Here is a 25750-nt window from a genome sequence, read left to right as displayed (position 1 = left end):
AACACCGCCTGTTTACAGCGGAGAAACTGACTGACCAGCGGCTCGCTCAGGATGCCTTCATGCCACCTGAAAAAGCTCCGAATTTTTGCAATCCCAAATGCAACCAAATGATAAATTTACAATTGCGAATGAAAATATGTATATTCAAATTTTTTAACGTTTTATTTTCACGTTTTTGTCCATCTTATTTTACGTTCTACTTGTTAGACCTGTCATGTATAGTCATAATATAATACATGAAACTCTCCATTTCGGTGTCACAGTCTCCTCCTTCGCTTTGTGAAACTGAAATTTCCGATTATATCAGCAGTCAGTACAGCAAACATAGCCACTTACTTCCTACTTAACTGAAACCCTAGCTTACGTTGACAAATAATAAAAAATAATAATAATACAAACAGAAAAACGAAATCCAACAAACGTTATTCCTCTAGTTTAAATGTCATTCATTTTCAAGCGATTTGTCTAAACTTTGCACTGAGTGTGTTAGCCACAAGAGGGCGCCATTGATTAACTGGAAACACTGGGTCAAAATCAATGACTGTATACTCATAGCGGCTTAACCATGCTTTAAATGTTGTTTCTACTAATATATAATATATCCATGTATAATAAGTGAATATTTGTTTATTTTAATGTGTTGATGACATGGCTTTAACTTTGACATCAAAAAGTATAGTTTTACAGATTGGTAACATACACACTCTCAATACTTTATGCATACATTTCATCACATCTCCCAAATCTTTAACTCTTTCAAATAAATTCTAAGAAATGGGATTTTCAGCATACTTTATGCGACAATGATGCAACGATGTAAACTTAAACAACTAAAATTAATAGAATTCTTTTGGCAATATATACATTCATCAATTATTGTCATGTGTATATCTTCCACAGTCCAACATACACCAGAAAGCCCCATTTGGCAAAAAAATCATTGAGCCTTGTGAGCATACACAGCTGTACAAACTAAGAATGTCAAAAATGAAACTCTGCTCATCTCCACTCCTATCAATTATTTTCATTTCTTTATATCTGGTGCTGTTTATGATGAATCCTCAGTCTCATTTCCAAATGGGAGACAGAAGTGAAAGACATCTTGGCCAATTTTTCTTGTTTCTGTGTGGGAGACAGAAGTGAAACATCACTGATACATACCAGCTATACATTCATGAATCCTGTGCCAAATTCGCCAAGTAGCATTTCCCTTTAAGGGTATCACATGTTCTCAAGATTTGAGTTTACAGGATTATGCTACTCTCTGCAATGCGGATTAAGATCAAACAGGGTCCTGTCACATTAAATTTTCATTTAACTGTCATCTTGTGACGATTAACCCAGCTCATACTAACTGAAGGTCAGTCATGTGAAGAAGCTTTGTCGCATGGAAGAGGAACATCTGAGAAATCTGTCATTGCTGAGACACACACCACAGTGACCACTGATGAATGTCAGTCAGCCTGATGTGTACATGATACAGTGGCATCTGTGTTTTCAGAGAAAAGTGGTAATTTTTTGCAATTCATATTAAAACTTGAAAAGGGGAAAGATTATTAACCCCCCCCCCCCCCCCCCCACCCATTTACTTACCTCTTAAAGAGAAATGTAATCTCCTTCATTATTATTTTTTCTCTCAGTTCACCCTCGAAAAATCAATTACAGGCACTGGAGTTCTAAAATAGATGGAGTGTTGCATAAACAAATGTAGTTGCATTAGTCGCCCAAAGAGCCACAAATAAGTTACATTTATCCACACAAGATAAATGTGAAAGATTGGGAGCTTGATAGAATCACCACTCCTAGACATCACTCTTAGTCTCACACCTATTAAAACCAATTATTTGTCTCACGACCACTCCCTCTGACAGCTCAAAAATCAACTCTGACCCACTGCTGGATCCCAGTTCCAGAAACACCCACAGATGGCTTGATACAATAAATCTCTGGCCTTAATCTGCATGTCAGAAGAGAATTTCATGCATGGCACATCATGGAAATTTTCCCAGAACTTTTTGTGAATAGACTTGCAATTCATCAACAGGGCTCCATCAAAGAGTGACATTACGGACTAAAGCTGTACTGATGGTGACGATGATGACGCAAATTAAATGCATGTAAATTCTGTTTTAGAAGAAAAATGGGACTCATTTAAATATTACAAATATTTATAAAATATTTCAGTGTGTTTCAAACATTTTTGGATACAAGAAACATTATTCAGAACATTAAGAATCAATGAACTCTCTCACATGCTATAGTAAATCTGACATTTTAGACCATATATCATATATAGATGATATATACATTACAATTAAAGCAAAAACTCATATGGATTTTTTTGAATGCTGTGGTCTAGGCCTTACATGATTATAGCTCCTTTTCCCATCTGTTATCCATCCTGTTGTAATCATATAAAGCTGTTATGTATGTATAATGAATTCACATACAGCAAATCTGACTTTAGCCATAAAACAACCAAATGATGCTAATGCATGCTGATTGAACTGTTAAAGTTAGTAAAATCTTACCACTAGAGTTCATCAGATTGTAGATTACAGTAAAATACATTCTGTTTTCTTACACCTCCCAGTTCACCTCACTCACCCCCAACCCATGGTTGCTCCTCCCTCAAACTGGTTTCTGGCAGAGGTTTTTTTTCCTGTTAAATGGAAGGTTTTCCTTCCCAGTGTCACCAAGTGCTTAATCATAGGAAGTCACCTCGTTTTCTCTGTATTTTTGTAGGGTCTTTATCTTAAAATACACAGCACCTTTGTGTGACTTTTTGGCACTGTATAAATTGAATTGAATTGAATTGGATCATCGTAGCTACAGTTTAGCTTAGCGGTCAATATGTGTGCATGTTTATTTACTCTGGAGGAGGCTGTAAAACGTTTTGATGAAGTCTAATTTGGGTCAAAGGGTCAGTGAGCTTACTTCTGTCCAACAGCAGTAATAATGAGTTGAGTTCTTGAGTATATCCTGAACTTTTCTGTCAGCACGCGTTGCTGTTTTTGTCCCTGTTAGCTGTAACTCTCATACAATGTGAAAATGTAATCAAACTGTTTGTCAAGGAAAGAGTGTGAGTTTAAGGACGTCCTTTTGGTGGCCAAAGGTGATGCTATCAGAAGTTGGTTCTTGAAGTTCACTACTGCTGTTGGCTTGGTATCTGAAGTCAAAATAAAGATGCGTGGTTCTTGGTGCTGTGATGTCCCTCAAACTCAGAGAAAAGCATTTTACTACAAGGGCTGGCAGACCTATTCACCTTCGTAATACATAAATGTTACTAAAATGTAAACAATGATTTTCTCCTCAAGGTTTGGGTATTGAAAAATTGAATGAAATCAAATTTAGATATAGTGCAGCCCATTAGCTATAATAGCTTCTTTTGTTTCCATAGCAGATCAATTTACTTTTCTTAGTGACTTTTTTTAAACGGGGGGCGGGGTCACAATTAAATGCCAGGCTGCGATTGGCCGAGAGCCAAGGTACACGTGCTCCTTCTCCACGCCTGCTCTCTGGGAGTAAGAGCCGAACAACAAGCTCGAGCCGCCGTAGCAACAACGTCCAGACTGTCGTTGCACTCTAACCGTACAGTTGTCCATCAAACTAACAAACTACAGCTATTTAACGGCTGACAAAAACAAGAAGTATGAAGGAACAGACGCGGTTTTTCCTTTGGCTGCAACTTTTTACAGCTTGTCTGGTGTTTGGGGTAAACGGTAAGTTACCTCTCTCTGTTTTAACATTTGTTCTATTACTACCAGTCTTTACTGTCAACAGTCCTTACTGCTCAGACCGCAGCCCACAGTGTCCAGTACCGTGACTGTTTCAGTTGAGTTGGTTGCTTGCTTCCCCTCTCGTCACTTCTGATTTTACACAGTATAAATTAGTTGTTGACACCTCAGTTTTTTTCCCCTATCTCCCCCCTTTTTGTGCGTGTGTGCGCGCGCTAATCAAGTGGTGCCTTCACTTCATCGCCAGAATAATGGAGCTGTGGGCATTTGTAGGTGCAAGTTCAAGCAATCCTTGAATAAGTGGACAGGACGTGTGGGAATGTGGTGAGTGGGACACTGGCTGGTTGTGAAACGGGAGGATTGCAGTTGTAAGGATAATCACATAAAAACAACTAAGCGTCTGTAGCTGATGAGATCTAAATGTGTTCCAGGTTTTGTATGGTTTACAGAGTCAACGCTTGGAGGCATTCATGTGCGCATTGACAACCCCCCCCCCCCCCCTTTTTTTTTTTTTTATTAAAAAGAGAAGCATCACACACTTACGGTGGCTATTATACTTATCCAGTGTTAACCTTATGCCATTGGCGCTTGTCTTTGTTTGCTTTTCCACGCATCAAATACATTTAGGCCGATGGACAAAAGCTGAAATGGCCTGACTTCCACTGCCTCCATTTCTGCTCACACACAAATGGAAAAGGAGTCACATGTGTTTTCCTTGGTATGATGGTGTATTTTCCAAATGTGAAAAAAGGAAGAAAAAAAAAGGATCATTTTCCACCATTTGCATATTGAAAAAAAAGGGAAATTCATAACTTGGATTACTGTTGTGTAATAGTACATTGCTTTCCAGATTAAACATTTTGATTTATAGTCTATTCAGCTGTCAGTGAGCCACTGGCTTAGTCCTCCTGAGGGATTGAAACTCAGTATCAGAGCAGGTCAAAGCAGTTTCTTCTTCTTTACAGATGTATTTGAAAATATGTTGGAAAGCATAAAAATAAACTAATAAAGAACAGAGTTAGATTGATTTGAAAATAGAAGCGTAGAAGTGGCTACTTTTTTCACAGTATAGCATGACTGTTGTACTTGTCATGGTTTCACTATCTGCCTAATGCTTCTGTGTCAAGAGTTTTTCCTGCCTTTTGACACCCACCAGAGATTTTGTTCAGAGCCAGAGGTAAATCACCAGCATTGTACTTTTTAAATTGCAGTTTACTAATGCATAAACCATGCTTTTCTTTGTAAGATAGTTAGAAATATCAGGAAATTACACTTTTGTTTCCTGTCAAAGTAGCAAAGACTCATTCGCTTTACTGAAGGTGGACTGAACTAGCTGTTATGTGTAAGTCTCCCCTCAAATAGCTGTTTTGAGCCAGAAGAAACAGAGTGTGCCTTGGCTGTGTCTATGGTGCTTGTGTTTGGTGACGAGCCAACATGAATCCTATAATAGATACTTTATGCATTATGCTTTGCTTATAATATAACATCCGAACTACACATTGTGCTTAAGTGCTTCTTAGTGAGTTTTATTGTATTGTTTTGTAGATTTAGTGCTTTCGCTCATCAATTGTGTGGAAACACATGCTGTGGAAAAAGCAAGACATAATTGAAGATATGTTCTGTTTGGTAGTTAAGAGAACCATATTTTTTCTGACTTGAAGGATAGTGAAATTAATGGATAATAAGCAACTCCTCTTACTTATCCCAGGTGCAGTATTGCACAAATGTTTCATGAACATTTCTACGTCTGTTGCTAAAACCGAAATGAATGAAGTGAAGTGCACATCTCCGTGTTCTCTTAGTCCTCAAGACTGACAGACAGGACAGCTGCGGAGAAAAGGTGTAGTTAACCCAACCACAATGTGAAGTCAATTTTCCAGATCCTAGCGTGCCAGCGAACTTCCACCCACACCAGCGCTTGCTCAAATCTCTGCTACAGACAGCAATGAAGGGGGGGGACTTGTTGCTGCTGTGTCATGCAAAATGTTTAGAGGCCATAATAAGAGCTGAGTGGATTTTTCCCACTCTGCGTTTGACCTGATTAGGTTCATTTCAGCAGGTTGTGCTTTGGTTGTCTTCTTCATTAGCTGCTGATGGAAGACAAGTGGTAAATTGAGTTCTGTCAGAGCTGAGGCAATCTTTTTCTCATGACAAGACCACTTAGGATAGCTGACGGAACCAGGGCTAAATATAGTCAGGACACTGTGTGTGTATGTGTATAACTTGTGCATGTTGGCAGGTGTGTATGAATAATTTCCTTTTACAAATTTTCTTGTGAGTCTGAGATAATTGCTAATAGATCAGGTAGATATTGGTCTTACTAAATGTGAGATATCTGATCTCAACAAGGAGTTTAATTTCCTGTTAAAGTGATGATGTTCCTTCTTCGAAGTTGCAGAAAAAAAATCACGAAGAGATTTTCCGGAATAATTTAGTTAGGATTGTATTTATATATATATATATATATATATATATATATATATATATATATATATATATATATATATATATATATATATATATATATATTTTTTTTTATTTATTTTTTTTTTTTTTTAATTTTTCAATATTTTTCTGCTATTAATATTAATTAACATCTTATTTTGTATTAAAGAACATATAACCCATGGAATATCTTTTATTGTATATTGACCTTCTGGACTTCTTTACACACTTTCTGATTGCATCATTACTACTTTTACCCAAGTATCTTTTTCCAGCCCATTCTCACTTTTTCTGCATGGTTGTGTTGAAATAATAATAGTAATATAAAAGAAACAGCTTTTCATAACAGTGCACATTGGATTTATTACCTTTTCATATATTTTGGTCTGACTCTGCTAAAAAGGTTCTACTTACTTAGTAGTTAGTTGTTGTTGTTGTTGTTATTGGCTAACAACTTGTGATTGAAAAGTTGCTACCCAGTGAGCATACCCTGGATAAACTTTTTGGCTTTTAGAATGAGCATAACTAAATTTACTGGATGGATAGATGGACTATTTTCTTTTTTTTTTTTTTTTTTGCTTTTTAATATAAACTCACCAGGAAAGTGTTTCCCATAGACTTCTATAGGACTGGGAATATTTATGAAAACTCATCAGTTTCTCCCTTGATGGCCATGAAAAAGTACAGATTTAAGACAGTTCAGTTTGGTTCACTTTTCACAATCTACATCCGTGTTTTATACACATCCTTTGTCTTGGGGGACTGGCATGGCTGTGCATTGGTCCAACACAGAGCTTTGGAGGACAACATCTGTCAGATTTTATATATTCTATGTCCTTTTTTTTTTTTTTTTTTTTTTGCTTTTGGAGTTTATTCATCTCCATGTGTGACGGAAATCTTCATTCATATCAAAGCTCCGTCTAACCATCTGCGCGTTCTGGGTCTTCCCCTTGGGCGTCTGTCTGCTTCAGCATGTGACGACTTTATTATTCCTTTTCCCACCAAATCCCTTGGGGACAGGACAGGCTCTTTCTTTCTTTCTTAAATTCCATATGAATTTTGAATAGCTTCCTTAATCAATGTTTCATAACAATATGGAATATCATCTAATTCGGGACACGTTATTAGTGTCTGTCGCCCCACTTTCCAATCTGCCATGCTGAATATTTTACACGCTGTCTTTTGTGCATTCAGCACTGGAGCCAAGTAGAAAATTGATGGGATTTGCATCCAAGATCAGGAGTTGTTTATACAAACTTTTTGTATTCATATGGTCGGAGAAAAGAACGCCAAATTATTGACGGTATTGCCACAAAGGTTACATCTCCAATGAGTAATCCAGTTAAGACTGTTGTTACTATGGAGTTATTATCTCTATTTCAGCTGTAGTCAGCTACAGACGAGCGTGTTGTTTTGTTGATGGTGCATGACTCGTGTGTGCCTGTGTGTTTGAGTGTGTATTTTTAGCGGCTGGCCTTCGTTGTTGTTTTCTTGGGAGCAGTAGCAGATGGCTGTGCTCTAGAATAGCAAATGCAGATTACAGAAACCTCACCTGCAGCTGGAGTCCCGCTGATTCTTAATATTGAAAAGGCTTGGGTTATCACAGGACCTTCTTTGGGCAGCCATAACACATCCACTTCCTGTGTGTTTAGGTTTCCCCTGCTTGCTCCTTGAGCACTCAGTACTACAGGAATTTTTATTATATGTTACGTCCCCACATAAAAGTCTAGGCGATGAGGGTGGGGGACAGTAACAGTTAGATCCAGGTGGAATGAAAAGAACGCCAGGCAGAGGTATTTAACATAAAATAGATCTTTATTGTAGGCAAACACCTCAATAATCATATAAATGGCAACAACAAAAGGAGACAGCACCGCTGCTTTAATAAGAAATCAGGGAGGTCAACCCAAAGTGGTAATGACCACTCAACAAAGAAAGCAACAATAAGGTTTCAACAGAAAGAGACAGCAACGCTGCTAACAAACAATATCCAGGCAGGCCACACAAACTAATGAAGGCCGCCGTCACTCATGGGCAATCACTGCTCAGTTAAACACTACTCACAAAGAGCCACACACCAGAAGGCTGGTCATACGCAGCAGGCTGTTCCACACCTAAGCCAGTAGCACGCTCTGACCAGCACAGAGGAAATCCACCAGAAACCTCTCCCTCCTCCTCCACACTGCTCTTCTCCAGCTTATATCACCCCTGAGGGTAATTGGTTGTAACGAGAGCAGATGAGCAGCAGGTGTGGCCTATAGGAGAGGGCAGGGGCAGAGAGAGACAAGGGGAGGGGCCAGAATGAAGGAGGAGGAGAGGGAGAAGACAACACCACGCCCACACACTCCCACAGCCTCCCAGGATGTAACATTCCCCCCACCCTAAATCCACACTATACAAAACACAGAAGAAACTCATCACTATGCACTGCGTGAGAGTGCATCAGCCACCAGATTTGGGCGTAAGTAAACATGGAGAGCTCCAAGGGCTGCGACTCTGTTTCGCCAAACCATTCTCTGCTAGATAACTGACCTCCTTCCTCATCACCTCGCGCTTTCCCATAGGGCAGCGGTACGCGTGCTGTTTGATTGGGGTTGCGTCCCCAACATCGATATCATGTTCACAAACATTTGTACGCGAGGGCACATCACCAAAGAGAGAGGGGTAGGAGTGCAGTAGATTAAGCACATCTTCGCATTGTGAAGGGGACAGATGAGACAAGTGGGCCGTTACTTCGGCTACGTAAGCTGAATTCGCCAACCGTCCACACTGTTGTCCCTCAGAAAGTATATGCAGATCGTCGTCAGCACTGGCCTCTACACTCAGCACGGTGGCGGAGACAGAGCTGGAGGTTGCCGCACTGGCAACAGTCTCATGGGTTTCCCTATCATGGTAGGGTTTTAACATGTTGATGTGGCATAGGCGTGTTTTCCTCCTGCTCTCTGGGGTACTGAGAACATAATCTGTCTCAGACACTTTCCTCACTATCACGTACGGTCCTGCGAAACGGGCCGTAAGAGCAGAACCAGGCACCGGTAGCAACACTAAAACCTTGTCCCCAGCCTGAAAATGCCTTTTCACAGCCTTTCTGTCATGCCACGTCTTCATGCACGCCTGGGCAGTACACAGGGCCTCTTTCGCTAATGAGGTAGCACGTTGCCAACGATCCTTACATGTCTTCACAAAATCTGCCACGTTAGTTTTTGGAACACCCCCACTAAGGAACCTCTCTTTCAACATCTTTAGCGGGCCCCGCACCTCGCGGCCAAACACAAGTGTAGCTGGGCTGAATCCTAAGGACTCTTGCTTAACATTGCGTATTGCAAACAGTACAAAGGGGACACCCTCATCCCAGCTTCTGCCCGTGTCATGGCAGTACTTTTTTAGCATGGCCTTAAGTGTTTGGTGCCAACGCTCAAGTGCACCCTGCGACTCTGGGTGATAAGCACTAGACACAGAATGAGAGACGCCCAGGGAAGCTAAAGTCTGTTTAAATGCTCGAGATAAGAAATTAGTTCCCTGGTCTGTTTGCACTGTTTTTGGAAGACCAAAGGTGGTGAAAAACTTGATTAGCGCCTTAGTAATGTTTGCAGTGGTGACCCTCCGCAGAGGAATTGCTTCAGGGAACCGCGTGGACAAACACATTATGGTCAACAAAAACTGATTGCCTGCTCGTGTTCTTGGTAACGGACCAACACAATCGACCAAAACATGCTCGAACGGCTCACCAACAGCAGGTATTGGACATAGTGGGGCGGGGGGCACAGTTTGGTTTGGTTTGCCCACCAGTTGACACGTATGACAAGTATTACAATACTTCGCAACATCTGCCTTCATCGCCGGCCAGAAGAAGTGCTGCAGAATACGGTCATATGTTTTAGTTATCCCCAAATGTCCTGACCATGAATGGTCATGGGCTAATTGTAGCACGTGCTGACGCAAACTAGCCGGGACCACTATCTGTTGGACTACACTCCAGTCCTCCCCTGGCTTTGAAGTCCACCTGCGCATTAGCAATCCATCACATACAACAAATGTCTGCTTCCTGTCTCCTGTCAGATGATCACTCTCATCTACAGCAGCAAAACATTTGGTTAACGATGGGTCTGCTTTCTGAGCGATAATAAGGGCCTCCCGTGTGAGGAGAGGGGGGGCTGCGGGTTCAGGAGCAGGCTCAGCCACTTCTTGAGCCAGTTCCTTGGCATCAGGACCCACCTCCCCCTCCTCAGAGGGCATCACATCCATCCCCAGCATAGAGCCGACCACTGACCCTGACAAGTCAACCACTTCTCCCTGCCGATGGGCCTGTGACCGGGTAAGAACACCTACGGGAAATACATCCGGGTGCTGCCGGTTTAAAACATCTGGCAAGGGGCTTGGGTCAGGGGTCTTTGTGACCTCTGGGGCAGGATAAACCTTCCCGCCTGCAATGTCATTGCCCATTATGAAGTCCACACCATCAATCGGGAAACAAGGACACACAGCTACAGGAAAAATGCCACTTACTAGGTCACTCTGCACCCAAATTTGATGGAGGGGGGCTGGCACATAAGTCATTCCAACGCCCCTAACAATAACATCAGTGCCGCTGGCGGTCTTTTCATCAAAGGCAAGTGCACTAGCCAGTATGAGGGACTGTGAACCACCTGTGTCGCGTAGAATGGTCACAGTACGCCCATCTCCAGGCTTACCAGAGAGTGACACCGCTCCTTTGAAAATGAAAGGTTTAAAACATTCGTCAGGCGTTTCAGTGCTAAGTGGTCTACTACCAGAAGAAGCGTTTTTAATCAGCCCTATCCCTTTTGGTTTACGTGGTGTTGAAACTGGCTGTCTCCGCCTGTAGGCCTCGCAGTCCGCTATTAAATGGCCGGATTTAAAACAGTAGAAACATTTCCGGTCTGACCTGGGACGAGGCACAGGCACCTCTCTCCTTGTGTCTTGCTCACCACTAGCACCGCTAGCCTTTGCTAGTATGTCGCGTCGCTCATGCTTAACAACACTGGTTTTATGGACGAGTGCAAACTCGTCAGCCAGGGTCGCGGTCTGCTGCAACGTAGAGACCTTCTGCTCGTTCAGATATACTGCCATCCGCTCGGTGACGCAGTTTTTGAATTCCTCAATGAGAATCAATTCCCGTACCGAAGCTAGGTCTGCAGCTTTACAGGCCATACACCACCGATCAAAGAGGACACTCTTTTCTCTTGCGAAATCCAGGAAGGATTGACCCTGCACCTTTTTCAGCCCCCGAAATCGCTGCCTGTAAGCCTCGGGAACTAGTTCATAGGCTAACAGGATTGCACTTTTCAGTTTGTCGTAGTCCAAGCTGCATTCAGTGGACAACGAGGAACAAACTTCCTGCGCCTTGCCCACCAGCTTGCACTGTAGCAGGATGGCCCACGCATCCCGCGGCCAACGCAAGGCTGTCGCTATCCGCTCAAACGATTCAAAATAAATCTCCACCTCAGTGTCACGAAATGCAGGGACCAGACGACTATTCCTTCCTACATCAAACTGAACGTCTGTATGTGACAGCGAAGCCACCACAGGAGGGGTGGAGGCCTGCTGGAGTTCTAGCTGTCGCAGCTTGACCTTCGTCTCTGCCTCCACCTTCATCAGCTCAACCTCCCTAGCAAGTTCCGCGTCCAAACGCCTAAGCTCTATCTCCCTTTTCAGCTGGAACTCTCTCTCACGCTGCTCCTTCTCCAGCTGGAGATGAGCCAGACGGATTTTGAGCCTAGCATCCTGCTTAGAACCCTCTGATGACTGGGTGGAGAGTGGATCAAAACGGGGCAGCGTCATTGGCCCCCCCTCGGGCAACCCCTGGTCCATAGGTGTAGACACTGATGGTTCTACAACCTGGCCTGGAACGTGAGGCGCCGCACTTGGTCCAGCCGGACCGGGTGTGCTCGGGGGTTCCTGCAGTACAACCACCCTCTTCTCCAACAACCCGGACACCAGAGCGGCTTTCAGCTCGGGTTTGCGTAGACCAGTGGAGACACTGATCCCGTAATATGTAGCCAGCTCATGCAGATCCCTCTTCCTACAAACATCCAGCAGGGCAAGCGACGGCTCTGCCGTAAACCCAGCAATATCAAAAGTGGCCATGAAAACTCAAAACGGCCTGCAAAACACAAGCAAATCACTAAAGGGCTACACACAACGCCTTCACTACAGAACTACACACAGGCGAAATAAAAATGTGTTGTGTCAAGTCAACCATCAATTAAAAAAAAATTCTACCCACACTCCCCCCAGTCCTGCCTACTCAGACTCTAGCCTGTCCTAGCTTCTGGAGCGTACCAGGCTCGAGGCCACTTTAAAGGCAAATCATCAAGCGCCACAGGCACCGACAAGCCTACCCCCAACAGAGAATTAATCCCCACCCGGGTTTGCTCCGAAAATAAAAAAGGCAAAACAAAAAATTAGTGTCCGAAGGAAGAGCAAATGCTCAGCTAGACACTCCCCTGTGCTAGCCGGGGAGAGCAGCAGCTAGCCAAACGACCTTCACACAACACACAAACACCTGTTCACACTTGTAATCAACCCAATTCCTTTCATTCCGATCCCGGACGAGCCCCCACTTTGTTACGTCCCCACATAAAAGTCTAGGCGATGAGGGTGGGGGACAGTAACAGTTAGATCCAGGTGGAATGAAAAAAACGCCAGGCAGAGGTATTTAACATAAAATAGATCTTTATTGTAGGCAAACACCTCAATAATCATATAAATGGCAACAACAAAAGGAGACAGCACCGCTGCTTTAATAAGAAATCAGGGAGGTCAACCCAAAGTGGTAATGACCACTCAACAAAGAAAGCAACAATAAGGTTTCAACAGAAAGAGACAGCAACGCTGCTAACAAACAATATCCAGGCAGGCCACACAAACTAATGAAGGCCGCCGTCACTCATGGGCAATCACTGCTCAGTTAAACACTACTCACAAAGAGCCACACACCAGAAGGCTGGTCATACGCAGCAGGCTGTTCCACACCTAAGCCAGTAGCACGCTCTGACCAGCACAGAGGAAATCCACCAGAAACCTCTCCCTCCTCCTCCACACTGCTCTTCTCCAGCTTATATCACCCCTGAGGGTAATTGGTTGTAACGAGAGCAGATGAGCAGCAGGTGTGGCCTATAGGAGAGGGCAGGGGCAGAGAGAGACAAGGGGAGGGGCCAGAATGAAGGAGGAGGAGAGGGAGAAGACAACACCACGCCCACACACTCCCACAGCCTCCCAGGATGTAACATTATAGTTCAGCACATCCTTAACTGTTTTAACAAGGGTTGGACGTGTGTGTGTGTGTGTGTGTGTGTGTGTGTGTGTGTGTGTGTGTGTGTGTGTTTGGACATGATGTAAGCTTTTCTCCTTCTGGTACACTGAGTTCCCACACTCGCCTGCCAGCCTGTATGACCTGGCATGCCAGTGTGTGGACGTCAGAGCAGCGTACAGCATGTTTGCTGTTTTCAAACCCCAGGACCTTTTCAGTCCAGTTGTTAAGACCAACACCATTAGCCATTTCTGAGTCCAAATGGTCCTCCAATTCCCAATAGAAAATGAGCACTGAGACGCCATTGAAAGTTTAAAAAATGGTCTGAATTCTTTTAGCTCCATTAGAACAATCAGCGTAGCTGTTCTCCTAGGTGTTATAGTAAACTAAACCAAGGCTTGCTAGGTTTAGTGGCATGAGACGTTAACGGTAAATGAACCAGTTAGTTAACGTGTAAAGATGATTGTATTTAAATCTGTTTTTTGTAGATTTGTATGATATTTGAAGGTGAGCCTGTTTTTGATGTAAAGGTTAAGTTTTTTTTTTGTTTTTGTTTTTTGAAAGTACAGCACTTATATAACTTTGCATGTAAACAAAGCCAGAAAACGAAATACTAGTAACATTTGGAGGGTTCTCAATAGAACTACATGTTGAGGGTCCACAGTGGACGAGTGCTTATGGCATATGGCAAGAACACAAAAAACAAAACAAAAAACCCCACAGAGAACGCCTGAGATCCATGACATGATCTCATGTTGCTGCATGGTTTGGTATTAGCATGATATCCACAGTGAAACATTGACAGCATCATGTTGAAATGCTGTGAGCCTCACACAGTCGAGGAGATGCCTGGGTCCAGAAATGAGGTTGTTATATCGTCAGTAACACACTGGTATCAGTGCCTTGCTGCATTCTGTCCTGCACTAAAACAACTTCTCATGTCCGCTTCTTTTTTCTGTTCTGTTTTTCTGTTCTCACCATGCATATCAACAGTATGGAGACATTACCTTTGAGATTATTGACTTCCAAACCCCTGACCTCTGACAGGTCTCGCTCATTCTTTGCACTTAACATACAGCTTATGAGACTAATCACCCCTCAGACCACAGTCAAGTTACTTCCATATGGCTGCAGATAGCTCCTGTTTTGAATACATTTAATAAGGTAATTCCTTAATGTCTTTTTAACCTGTCTAAGTGTATTATGTTTTGTGCACCACTGTTTTTTTTTTCTCCAAGTCTCCTTTGATAACTCAGGGGTAATTTGGATGAAAGAAACTTTTTGCCCTTGGCTATGTGTATTTTGTGCACAGCAAATGGCATGCTCTGTGCAGTCCCCACAAATGATTAAGTTTGGAATACAAATGGATCGGACATCAGTGCGGAGGCCAGAGTTTTATGTTACCTCAAGAAGACAGAGGAGTCATTTGAGGACATTAGGAATGTGGTGGACAAACTGAGGACTCATTAAGTGTCCTCAGTTTGTCCACCACATTCCTAATGTCCTCAAATGACTCCTCTGTCTTCTTCCTCATTCAAGGTGCACATTAAATGCAGTAAGTCCAAAAAGTCCCTTGTTGTGGAGCCTACTCATCCTTGTTAAGTGCTCATCTTCTTTCCAGTCTATCCATCTGAATTGTATAGTGATCAGAGGGTACAGAGGATTGACTGAGATTGCTGGTTAACTGTAAAGGTTCCTCCTTCTGTGATGTGGGAAATATCTGTTGGTCCCCCCCCCCAAGTAAACACAACACTTATCACAGACGCTCATACCAAAGCCAACTCCCTGTTTGGACCTCAATCTAGGGCTGGGGCATCATGGGAAAGGCACAGACAGTGACTCATAAAAAGTGAGAGAAACAATGCCCTGTGGAATTGGGTTTTCCAGCCAAACATCACTCCACATACCTTCCTGATCTGTCACTGTGGTTTAGATTTAGTGGGGCACCATGTTGGGTACTTGTAGAAGTGGTGTACTTTTTTGTTTTTTCACTGCATTAATAACTGTAGCAAATATTATGCATCTATATCTGTACTCTTGTAGTACAGAAAACATTTACTTAAACATATTTTTAAGATTTAAGTATCTTGGAAGAGTATAACAGAGCTTGGGGTTCATGTGGTTGCATTTGCACAGCATATAACAATATGTTATATAACTGGTTAAGTTCAGAGCCATGACTTGTTTGCTTTGTGACTCTTCAATTTCATTATACTTAAAATGAATAGGTGTGAACAACAAAAGTTTCACTCATTTCACTCATCAGTAAAGTGACTTTTACTGACAACGGTGTCATTGTAGGGATTTTTTTCAGGTTGGGTCACTGCCTCTTTGCGGACCACATTAACTTGATGCGTCATTAATTTCATTTCCTCAATACACCCAGGCAGATTTTCAGCTGAATAAGTCAAATCATACCACAAACAGACAGATAAAATGCCGATTGTTGCAAACTTTATTTGATTTTTTGTAAACATATTTTGTTATTCATTTTTATCTGTTGGGTTTCCAGAGGAAGGGAGGATGTGTTCCTTCCCAAAGATAAACAGGCAGCAACTTTGTTTGATAAGGATTTGTTAGTGCTGCCAGGCAGGCCTGTTTCCTAAGAATCCCACGAGATGTGAAAGCACTCAAGGGCCGTGACACTGGATGCAGCACAGATAACCCGGGATATTCGTGGGCTGGGCACTTCATGGATAAACAGTCAAACAGGATGTTTGTAAAATGGATCTGATTCTTGCAATTCCCTCAGTGCTGTTTGCTGGTAATAACAAATGAGGTCCATATTGTCATAAGTGACTAAGATAAGATAAGATAAGATAGAACTTTATTAATCCCTCGGGTGGGTTCCTCTGGGAAATTCGACTTCCAAAAAAAGCACAGCAACGACCAAAGTTACAGTTACAGAACTGTTATATATATACACACACACACACACACACACACACACACACACACACACACACACACACACACACACATATATAAATACAGAGACAAATATAAATAAAATATACAAAGGGGATAAATAGAATAAATAGGAATAAAAAATAAAAATACAAGTGAATTGCACATTTCAAGTATTGAGTCTATTGCACTGTTGACTATTTACAAAAAGTATTGCACAAGGTATTGTACAGTGAGGTGCAGAGGCACTACAGCTTAGTTGTTCCCCCCTCCTTTGTCCTCCTGTTTCCCCTCCCTCTCCCCTCCAGAGAGGAGTTAAACAGTCTGATGGCGTGTGGGACAAAGGAGTTTTTAAGTCTGTTAGTTCTTGTCTTGGGGAGAAGCAACCTGTCACTGAACAGACTCTTCTGGTTGTTTATGGCCGTGTGCAGAGGATGCCCAGCATTGTCCATAATGTCCATCAGTTTCTTTAATGTCCTTTTCTCTGCCACTGTCACCAGAGTGTCCAGCTTCATGCCGACCACAGAGCTAGCCCTCCTGATCAGTTTCTCCAGCCTGGATGAGTCCCTCTTTGCTGTGCTGCTCCCCCAGCACACCACAGCATAGAAAAGTACTCCAGCAACCACTGACTGGTAAAACATCCTCAGGAGCTTCCTGCAGATGTTAAAAGACCTCAGCCTCCTGAGGAAGTACAGTCGGCTTTGGGCTTTTTTATACAGGTGCTCTGTGTTGCATGACCAGTCCAGTTTATTGTCCACCCACAGCCCGAGGTACTTGTACTTGTTGACCACCTCCACCTCCTCCCCCTCTATCTGAACTGGCAGTGGACCTTCTCTGGACCTCCCGAAGTCCACAACCAGTTCCTTAGTCTTTGAGGTGTTGAGGAACTGACTACGCAATACTCAGACTACACAATATTCATTTGTGCACGTTGAAGAGTAGTGCTTCCGACGTTGGCTAGAGTTTGCACTGAATAAGTTACTCTGTGTTTTGTTTTTGTTTTTAAGAACAACTAAGGATGTGTGTGATCACATTAGAAGCATGCGGCCTTGCGCATTAAATTTAGTCTCTCCAAAATACCATTTTTAGCTATGGCCCTGTGGCCTATGATAATTATACCCTCAGCATAGCTAAAATGCAGTTCTTTAACTTTATATTAGAAGGCGGGGAAAAATATTTATTCCCTCCACCAAAACACAGGGTCAGAACTCCTTTCTTAGCCTGTATGGCAGACTCTGTGGTGATTAAACCACTAGTTTGTCTCAAGGGGTCCAACCTCAGTTTCCTTAACAATTATCTAAATGATGATAAAGTGTTTGCTTAAAAAGGCATCTCTGTCTTCTTGGGTGTTATAAGACGCTAAATCATTGACTTCCTCTGTATTATTCGAAGTGTCAAAATAGCTATATAGAGTTGTCATTTTTAAAGTTGATTTCCAAAATACTATGTATCAATTTGCAGAAAATTGTCATTACATGTGGTTTGTTATTTAAACCCTATAAAGGGCTGATGGCTGTGTGAGATGCTTTCTCGCTAAGTTTGCTTTAGGAGGAGGAAAAAGCGCTTTGATAGAGCATGCAGGAAGTAAAATACCCATTTGCTCATTGTTAATTCACTGTACTTTTTTCACTGGTGTAATTCTCAAATAGACGTAACATATAGTTTGAATTAGAGGCGTCCCTTTTTTGTTGGACTAAAACTCTGCGAGTAAATCAGACCTGATTCAGTCATGATGCTCTTAAAACACCACAACAAACCCTCTGTTTCTTTTTTCCCCCTCCGCCGAACACTAACTGACATGATTTCCCTCATGCCCAGAGAGCAGCCAGATTGTCAGGTCCAGGCTTGGCAGCAGTTACACTCTGGTAGAAGCATCCAGTGTTTGTGTGGTGTTTACAGTGTAGTGATGGCTTACTCAGCTTTTTAAAACCCTCACTTCCAGCCTGCAGCATGGTGTTTACTCTTCAGAAACACAATATGGGAATAGAATGGAAATATGATAACAGAACAACATCATTTTAGTTGTTTAATTGTTGTTACACTCTTACTGAATGGCTTCAGACTATAGTTGTAATGCTAAAAAATGAGCAAAAATTTAATATTAGTAAAAACATGTATAGTGGCTCCATAGTGTGGTGGTTTGCACATACACCTAACAGTGAAGGATCCCTGTTGTAAGGAAGACGAGACCAAAAAATCCAATTGGGGTTGTGTCAGGAAGGCATCTGTTATTAAAAATATGTTAACATATGGAGCTACTCCTTTGTGAAAAAGGGATAGCTTCTTCATTGTAAAGACGCATAAAGCCAATGCTAAACCTGCCTACTGTATGTGAGCATATTTTCTGTCCTGAAATATTCTCCTGGAGATATCAGATGTTTGCTGAGGGGAAAAAGTAAACTGTCAAGCATTTATAAATGTGAAATGAAGCAAATAAACCACCGCTGGCTTCATTAAAAAAAATCAAATTCAATTTCCCCACTAGAAGAACGTACTTTTTTATCAGTTCTTGTGCAGAGTAGTTTATTTTAAATGTAGTACTCAACTTGCCACCGTTCCACTCTATATGCAGGTGATTTCTGTGAGGTGAACGTGTGCACTAATGGTGGGACCTGTGTGACCGGGGCAGGGTCTCCATTCATCTGCATCTGTCCTGATGGCTTCTCTGGAGAAACCTGCAATGAGACTGAGTCTGGTATGTTATGCCTCTGCAGGATGACTGATTCACAGTTTACTGCTTAGTTTTTCCTTAAACATTTTCTGGCATACCCCACTTCAGAAGCCCAAGTTTAATTTTGTTAAATCAAGGTTAAACCCCTTTCATTAAAAAATTACATAGAACACTGCTTAAACTCTGTTAAACTTGGCTCTTTTTTCAATACCCAAAGGACCTTGCAACCCCAATCCATGTAAGAATGATGCCATCTGTGAGGTGACGGGCCACTCCCGCCGAGGTGATGTCTTCAGCGAGTATGTCTGCAAATGCCAGCCAGGCTTTGATGGAGTTCACTGCCAGAACAGTAAGTTTGTGCTCCCTCTTGACTGTTGTAGGTTGCAAATATAAAATACTGGCAGGCTTTTTGTGGGCCTTGTAGAGCTGCTGTAGTGTAATAACTCTACTTAATGAAGGCCAACTATGAATGAAAATTGAAAAAAAATGGATGTTGGAAGAGTTTTTTTGACTTCTACTGATGCTTACTTGTGGAGAAAATTGTAATAAGCAGACCTAAGTCTCAGTGTTGCCACTGTGCTACTATTGTGTGTGTGTGTGTTTGTTTGTTTTTTACCAGCAGTACATACTTTGCCATGCCATTAACTGGCACGTGTAATGACGTCCACATTGATCAGTGTAATGTGATACGCTAACATGGAGACAGCTGCTGTGAGTACTGGCCACCAGACCGACAGTTGTCATCCTTTTTCAGACGTCACTCAGACCAGGTTGCTTTAAACAGGGTCAGCCTGAAAGAGTCGAAACAAGGATGGGAACGTGCTGCGCTCCTGCAGCTGCCTCCACCCCTGCACACACAGACAGATGGTTACTGTTTGCAGGAGAAGGCAGCAGAGTGACAGTTACCACACGTGCTCAAAGAGCTCATTTGCAAGTCAGACCTTCAAAGTGTATTTTTGTGTGAACCTGTGTGCTTTTCTGTCCTAGGTGTCCAAGGTGCAGATTTAAATTCAAAGAAAGGTAACAGTGAAAACAGGAGTGTTTGCTGCACTTTTATCTCTTTTCCTTCTTGGATCCAACTTCTCTCTGTTCGCTCTGGCTGCATGTGGAGGCTGAGGAATTTGGCTACATTCACAGATACACTTATAGACAAGGAACCGCTGAGTTCAGCATTATCTCTAACTCAGCACAAATAGTCCTTTATGAATCAAGGCCAACCACAAAAACAGCAGTGATATCATTTTAGCATTAGATCCACCAACTTTTAATCAGTTCAGCCACCCTGATGGGATGGGTCTTGTTATACTAAAACATTTGCTCAGATATCAGTGAAGCTGTGCATCATTCCCGCTGAGTCAATTAGGTTGCTTCCAAGTTCTCATCTATTTTAATTTACAGTCCCCAGAGTATATTTAAGTTCAAGACATTCTTTTTTTCATTTAAGAAACCATAGCCAAGGAATCTGTTTCTGTTTTCTTTTCCCCTCAAAAACCACAAATCACAGCTCATCAAAATCTATACATTCACAAGTCATTTGGCAGTTAATGTTAGCTAAGCTGCCAGAGTATGAGCCCTCCATGGGGCAGGCATTTACACTAATTAGATGATGCCTCAGGGATAATGAGGAGTGGAATTTATTTGACCATGTCTGTTTGAGAGCCCCCCTGAGGACTGCTGGGTCATAAAGGTCCCCCTCATTTTACAGCTTCTGATGACTTGTTTGACAGTTTAAGTGCTCTAAAATATGTCTGTGTGTGTGGGCAAGGAGTAACTACCATGGCAGCCAGCTCCTATGGTTTGTGTGAAGCAAAAGGAGTCTGGAAGAAGAAAACCGGTGACTGTGGTGAACCCAGGGATGTAGTGTAGTTAAACATTTAGCCAACATTCTCACATTCACTTCACACTTGCACATTCAGACAGAAATATGAGGCTAGAACTTCAGAAAAATAAAATATTCAGAAATGTGAGGCTGTATAGGATTGGTAATGCATGGGAGTCTGTGATTGGAGTGATGGTGCTAATCAGAAAGCAGTCAAGCTCAAAGCCTGACAAGCAGGTGTCAGCAAACTGGAAGCCAGATGTAGGAGATGATGTTCGCACACAAACTACTGCATGGAAAAAAAATACTATAAATAGAAACAGAAAAGAAGTGGAAGATTGGCTGATCGGGGAATGGGGGGTACAAAATGGCACCATTCAACTCCACTTCAAGATTCGCAGCCTAAAATTATTTTGAGAAACACATCAAAGGAACAAGAAATCTACTGGAAAACAGCTTAATCACGTGTGGGCTGCACATCCCACATGAACAGCCGCACGCAGCTCATGATCTCATGTACAGACTGTTTAGCATACACTTACACACACACACACACACATGGTTTATCCCTCGTGCCAGTCTAGCCAACAGAAAGTGGCGGTCCATGCTGAGTGCTAGCAACGTCAGCGCTGCTTCTGTTGCCGGGTGAAAAAGCGAACATGGAGGCGGAACAGTGAATTAAGTCTGCCCTCCTTACAATGTCACACTCACTACTCAGGTCTGACTGCAGCAGTTCTGATTGTCCTATCAAATTGGCCTAAAAGCCTTTATGGGTTGTACAGAATTTGTGTGTGTGTGTGTGTGTGTGTGTGTGTGTGTGTGTGTGTGTGCGTGTGTGTGTGTGTGTGTGTGTGGTGGCGGGGAGGGGGTGGGGGGTTATAGAGATGCAGAGAGAGAGAGAGAGAAGGATGTTGAATGCTTTTCACTTCAGACCGAAGCAGATTAATGCAAACAGTACGGGAAAGAGTCTTTTTCTTCTTACAGTCTTTAAATCCCACATTTCCGAACAGTTATTCCGACTTCTTGGAAATCAGTGCGGAGGCCAGAAAAGGGTGTGTATGAGTGTTTTGATCTCTCATTTGTTTTGGGAGAGTTTTCAACTCCTCCCAGGATGTGGTGGTGCGGACAGTCTGGGACACATGCCCCCTGTGGAATACAGGGTGTGTGTTTCATGTGTGTTTGTGCCGTCGTGAACTCTGTTGTGCCTGGCATATATTTTTTGGTTCTCTACAGTCTGCATTTAAGAAACCCTGTTGACCTAATAGGAACTCAAAGCAGCTTATGTGGAATCACTACATGATCTTAAGAATCACGACACAGCTGTCAGGTGTTTTGATAAGAGGCTGAAGCCTCACAGGTAAAAAACAAACAGACTAGTAAAGGTGGGTAGTCACAATTAACCATAGAGGTTGCTTCCATGAAAATAAAGACATTACAGCTTGGATGGATGAAGTGAAGTAAAATTATGTATTTTTTTTATATTAGTTCTTGACATTAAGTTATTTTTAAAGTAAAAGGAATTTGTCAAAAGTAAAACATTCTCCGTCCACTAAATAAGTATACATATTTGAGTAATACTTAAAATTTTATTAAGCGAGTTGGCTTTAAAAAAAACTAGACTTATGGCATTCACCCATGAAGTTATGATAGATTAGAGGAGCCTGCTGTGTTTTTATTTGAAATTGTAGTGAGTCGAGTGGCTTTGCCCAAGATCCTCAAGAAAGTACACCAACCACATTTGTGTAAATATGTAAATATAATGTGGTGTTTAACTTTAGATTACTTCTAACTTTAGAAGGGTTTTGCAGGGAACCTTGAAATCCGTCAAACTTCCCCTTCTCTTTTCTTTTTTCTTTTAAGCCACAAGAACATGAAGTCATGAATAATGAATACATCATACAAGAGTGTGGAGATGCAGTAATATAGATAGTAAAATGTTTCACTATAGAAGCTTTGGTGTTATGGTGGGACAGACTGTTATAGGCTGTGCTATAACAGTCTGTTCAGTTCACAGCACACAGAAAATAACACATTTCAGCCTTTTTTTTTAATTTAATAATGCCACTGGGGTTAAGAGCAGCTCTTGGTTACTGTACCATGGCAACAGTATGAGAAGTGATTAAAATATGTAATCTTGTCACTTCATGTTGGCTTTAGTTTGAATAAATGACTTTGTTCCTGTTTAATAGTTGTGCTAAATTTCATAAAAATCATAAGGTCGAACGTTGCTAGCATTTATACTGAGTTTAGCAGTTTCATATAAATAAGTTTCAGAAGGTTCTTAAGTAACGTCCTTGGTGTGTTGCTACTCTTTGTCTTTGTGGAGAAGGGTTTGTGTTTTGTTGTAAAATCACATCAATCGTTTAGTTTCAGAGCTCACTTTGAGAACCTTGTAAGGTCTAGTCTCACACTGTGAGGTATGGAGAACACGACACTTTTAAAAGAGTAACTCCAAAGCAGGTTTGGACTGTCAGATGCAAGCTGGCACCTCATCCCACTCTGCTGCAGCACAGATCCAGGATGCAGACAGCTTTGGTGATCACCACAAAGCGCTGCCAGCGGACCTTGGCTGTGCTTCGATCAGGGTCAGATTTCAAACAAGCCACGTGAGATCTCTATTGGTTTTCGCTTCCTGCTGAGACAGATATTGACACTCTAAATATTGTGCTAGTGTGCCGTTTCCCTTAAACGTGATAGGGTTTGTTGGATCCCAGCCATAGAGAGCTGGCCTGTTTAGCTACCACGCACTCGTCCCACTAAAATCTATATGTACAAACAGTTAGCTGATACTGGGATGCTACTACACACAGAACAGTCAGTATTGTTTTTCTTTTAGTCATGCAGGTCATACATTTTGCAACATTTCCCTTGCCTGTTTTCTCCCTCTCTTCTTTCCTCCCCCTTTTATCAGATAGATGGATAAATGGATTAGCGCCTGGATCTGACAAGGCTGTGTGGTCCTCCTGGTCCTCAATCCTCTTACAGGAGGAGGGCCACCAGCTGACGCTCCTCAGAACTTGACAAGAGTTTGTCTTACTAATGTTGTCTGGTTTGTTTTCTTTGAAACCTCACAGATCATCTCACTTATTTGTGACAAGAACTCAGTTTGTCCCCACAAATCCTCTCGCCCCAGAAAACAGCTGTCTGATTTTAAATAAGTTTTAAAGTAAATAAAAATGGAAGATTGACCTTTAACTTTTGACTGTTTCTACCCATGAATTAGCAAAGTGCAAGTATTCATACACCATGTGCTACATTCATCCTACACATTTTATTTAATTTTCCTTTTTTCTGTTTCTGTAGTTTCGAATGTTGTAACGATCCAGTGCATGTAAAAAAAATAAAACAATAATAATAATAAAAACAATTATGCTGTAATAAATTGTTATAGTAAAATGTAAAAGTGCTCTGATACAGGAAATACCAGCATGCCTGGATATAGACAGAGGTAGCTGCTAACATTTTTTTTTTCACAACAACAAAGTGATCTAAGAGGCTATTTGCAACATGCGTTTAAAATATTCAGCTGCTAAAATAGTCAGTTTTATGTGATGAGCTCCCTGAGCTAGAAGTGTCACAGCTGTGGACCTCATTATCCAGAGTTTGCGGATGCACATTTCAAAATGACTATATATTCCTCCTGTGACGTTTGAAAATGAATGTTTGGACACAGAGCTATTTATAGAGAGAGCATGTGGGCAGGAAGATGCTGCTGTGTGTGCGTGTTTGTTGGTTAGAAACATTACATCAATGTGCTGAGTTGTTTGCGTGCATTTCCCTGCGTAATAACAAGCACTCAGGATTAAAGCTTTAGAGATTTGGTCTGAAATTCTGCTTTTTGTGTGCAGTCATCTGTACAACCAGCATCATTTGTGCCTTGGTCCCGAATGTGGTCAATATAGAGTGCCTTCAGTGCCGGTTTAGTCACACTGACAGTTGTGGTGGGTGAGATGAAAAGGAGTTTAGTCCCATTTTCATTCTGCTGATTTGTCCCCCTCTCTGTGTTACAGTTTTTAAGTGGGACACATAATGTTTGTAAGGGTACCATCAAGAGGTGATGCAAAGAATTACAGCAAAATGAACACATTCAAGGCACTGAAATGATTCTCCAGAAGATCATCTATTCTACTTTGAGCATCCAGAAATGGAGTCAGAGATTTCCTATAATGACACATTTACTTCTGGGAGATTTGTTTTATAATCTACACCTAAAACACACGATCTCATGTGCAGTAGTCTCTTTGATGTCAAATATATCTGTCAAGTTTGCATTTTCTGACCTAGGACTAAGCTCGTCTCACTAACCTCTCTACAGCTCCAGTTCTGCTGGCACAGCATGAGGTGACCTTACTGTAAATCAGATGATTGAATATTGAACTCTGTTTCTCAAGCATGATATGCAGCTCACTCACACTTCTAACCATAATCTGCTTTTAAACTTACCTATAGTTGACCTGTCCTGTAACAACACTGACTGTGATTTATCTCCCTGTAGATGTAAATGACTGCGCTGGACAGCCATGTGAGAATGGCGGTACCTGCAGAGACCTGGATGGAGATTTCAAATGCCACTGCCCTTCCCCTTATGTAGGAAAACACTGCCAACTTCGTAAGTGTCAGACAAGCACTTGGTATGACAAAATGCTTTGAGGGATAAATAGCTAAAAAACAAAGACATTTTTTAGATGGCAATAAAAAAACTCCATATCTTCTTAGCTTTAATATTGCTAATGTAACAGAAGCACTGTGATTAAAGGAAGTGCACGACACTAAAGAGGATAGGGGATGGTGGCCAAGCTGCTGGGGTTTTATGATGATCAATGCTCAACATAAAGATGGTCTGTTCAAAATGCGAAATCAATGCTTTGTTCAATTAGGCTGATTCAGTGCTCTGCATCCCT

General features: G+C 41.9%; 1 protein-coding gene across 1 annotated transcript in view; it reads left to right on the top strand.

Moving 5' to 3' along the window:
- Positions 1-3542: 3542 nt before the first annotated feature.
- The window catches only part of mfge8b (milk fat globule EGF and factor V/VIII domain containing b), a 29326-nt gene continuing 7118 nt past the window's right edge, over positions 3543-25750 (top strand). The window contains exons 1-5 of the mRNA XM_085359448.1: positions 3543-3722; positions 18932-19054; positions 19248-19379; positions 20018-20050; positions 25345-25458. Coding sequence (XP_085215574.1) covers positions 3653-3722; positions 18932-19054; positions 19248-19379; positions 20018-20050; positions 25345-25458 — 472 coding nt within the window. The 5' untranslated portion in view covers positions 3543-3652. The remainder of the gene's footprint in view (positions 3723-18931; positions 19055-19247; positions 19380-20017; positions 20051-25344; positions 25459-25750) is intronic.

The sequence above is a fragment of the Diplotaxodon limnothrissa genome, linkage group LG7, assembly GCF_057381915.1.
Source record: "Diplotaxodon limnothrissa isolate DT_005_m linkage group LG7, D_limnothrissa_male_GT1.1, whole genome shotgun sequence".
NCBI lineage: Eukaryota > Metazoa > Chordata > Actinopteri > Cichliformes > Cichlidae > Diplotaxodon > Diplotaxodon limnothrissa.
This window is presented reverse-complemented; position numbering and strand designations above follow the sequence as displayed.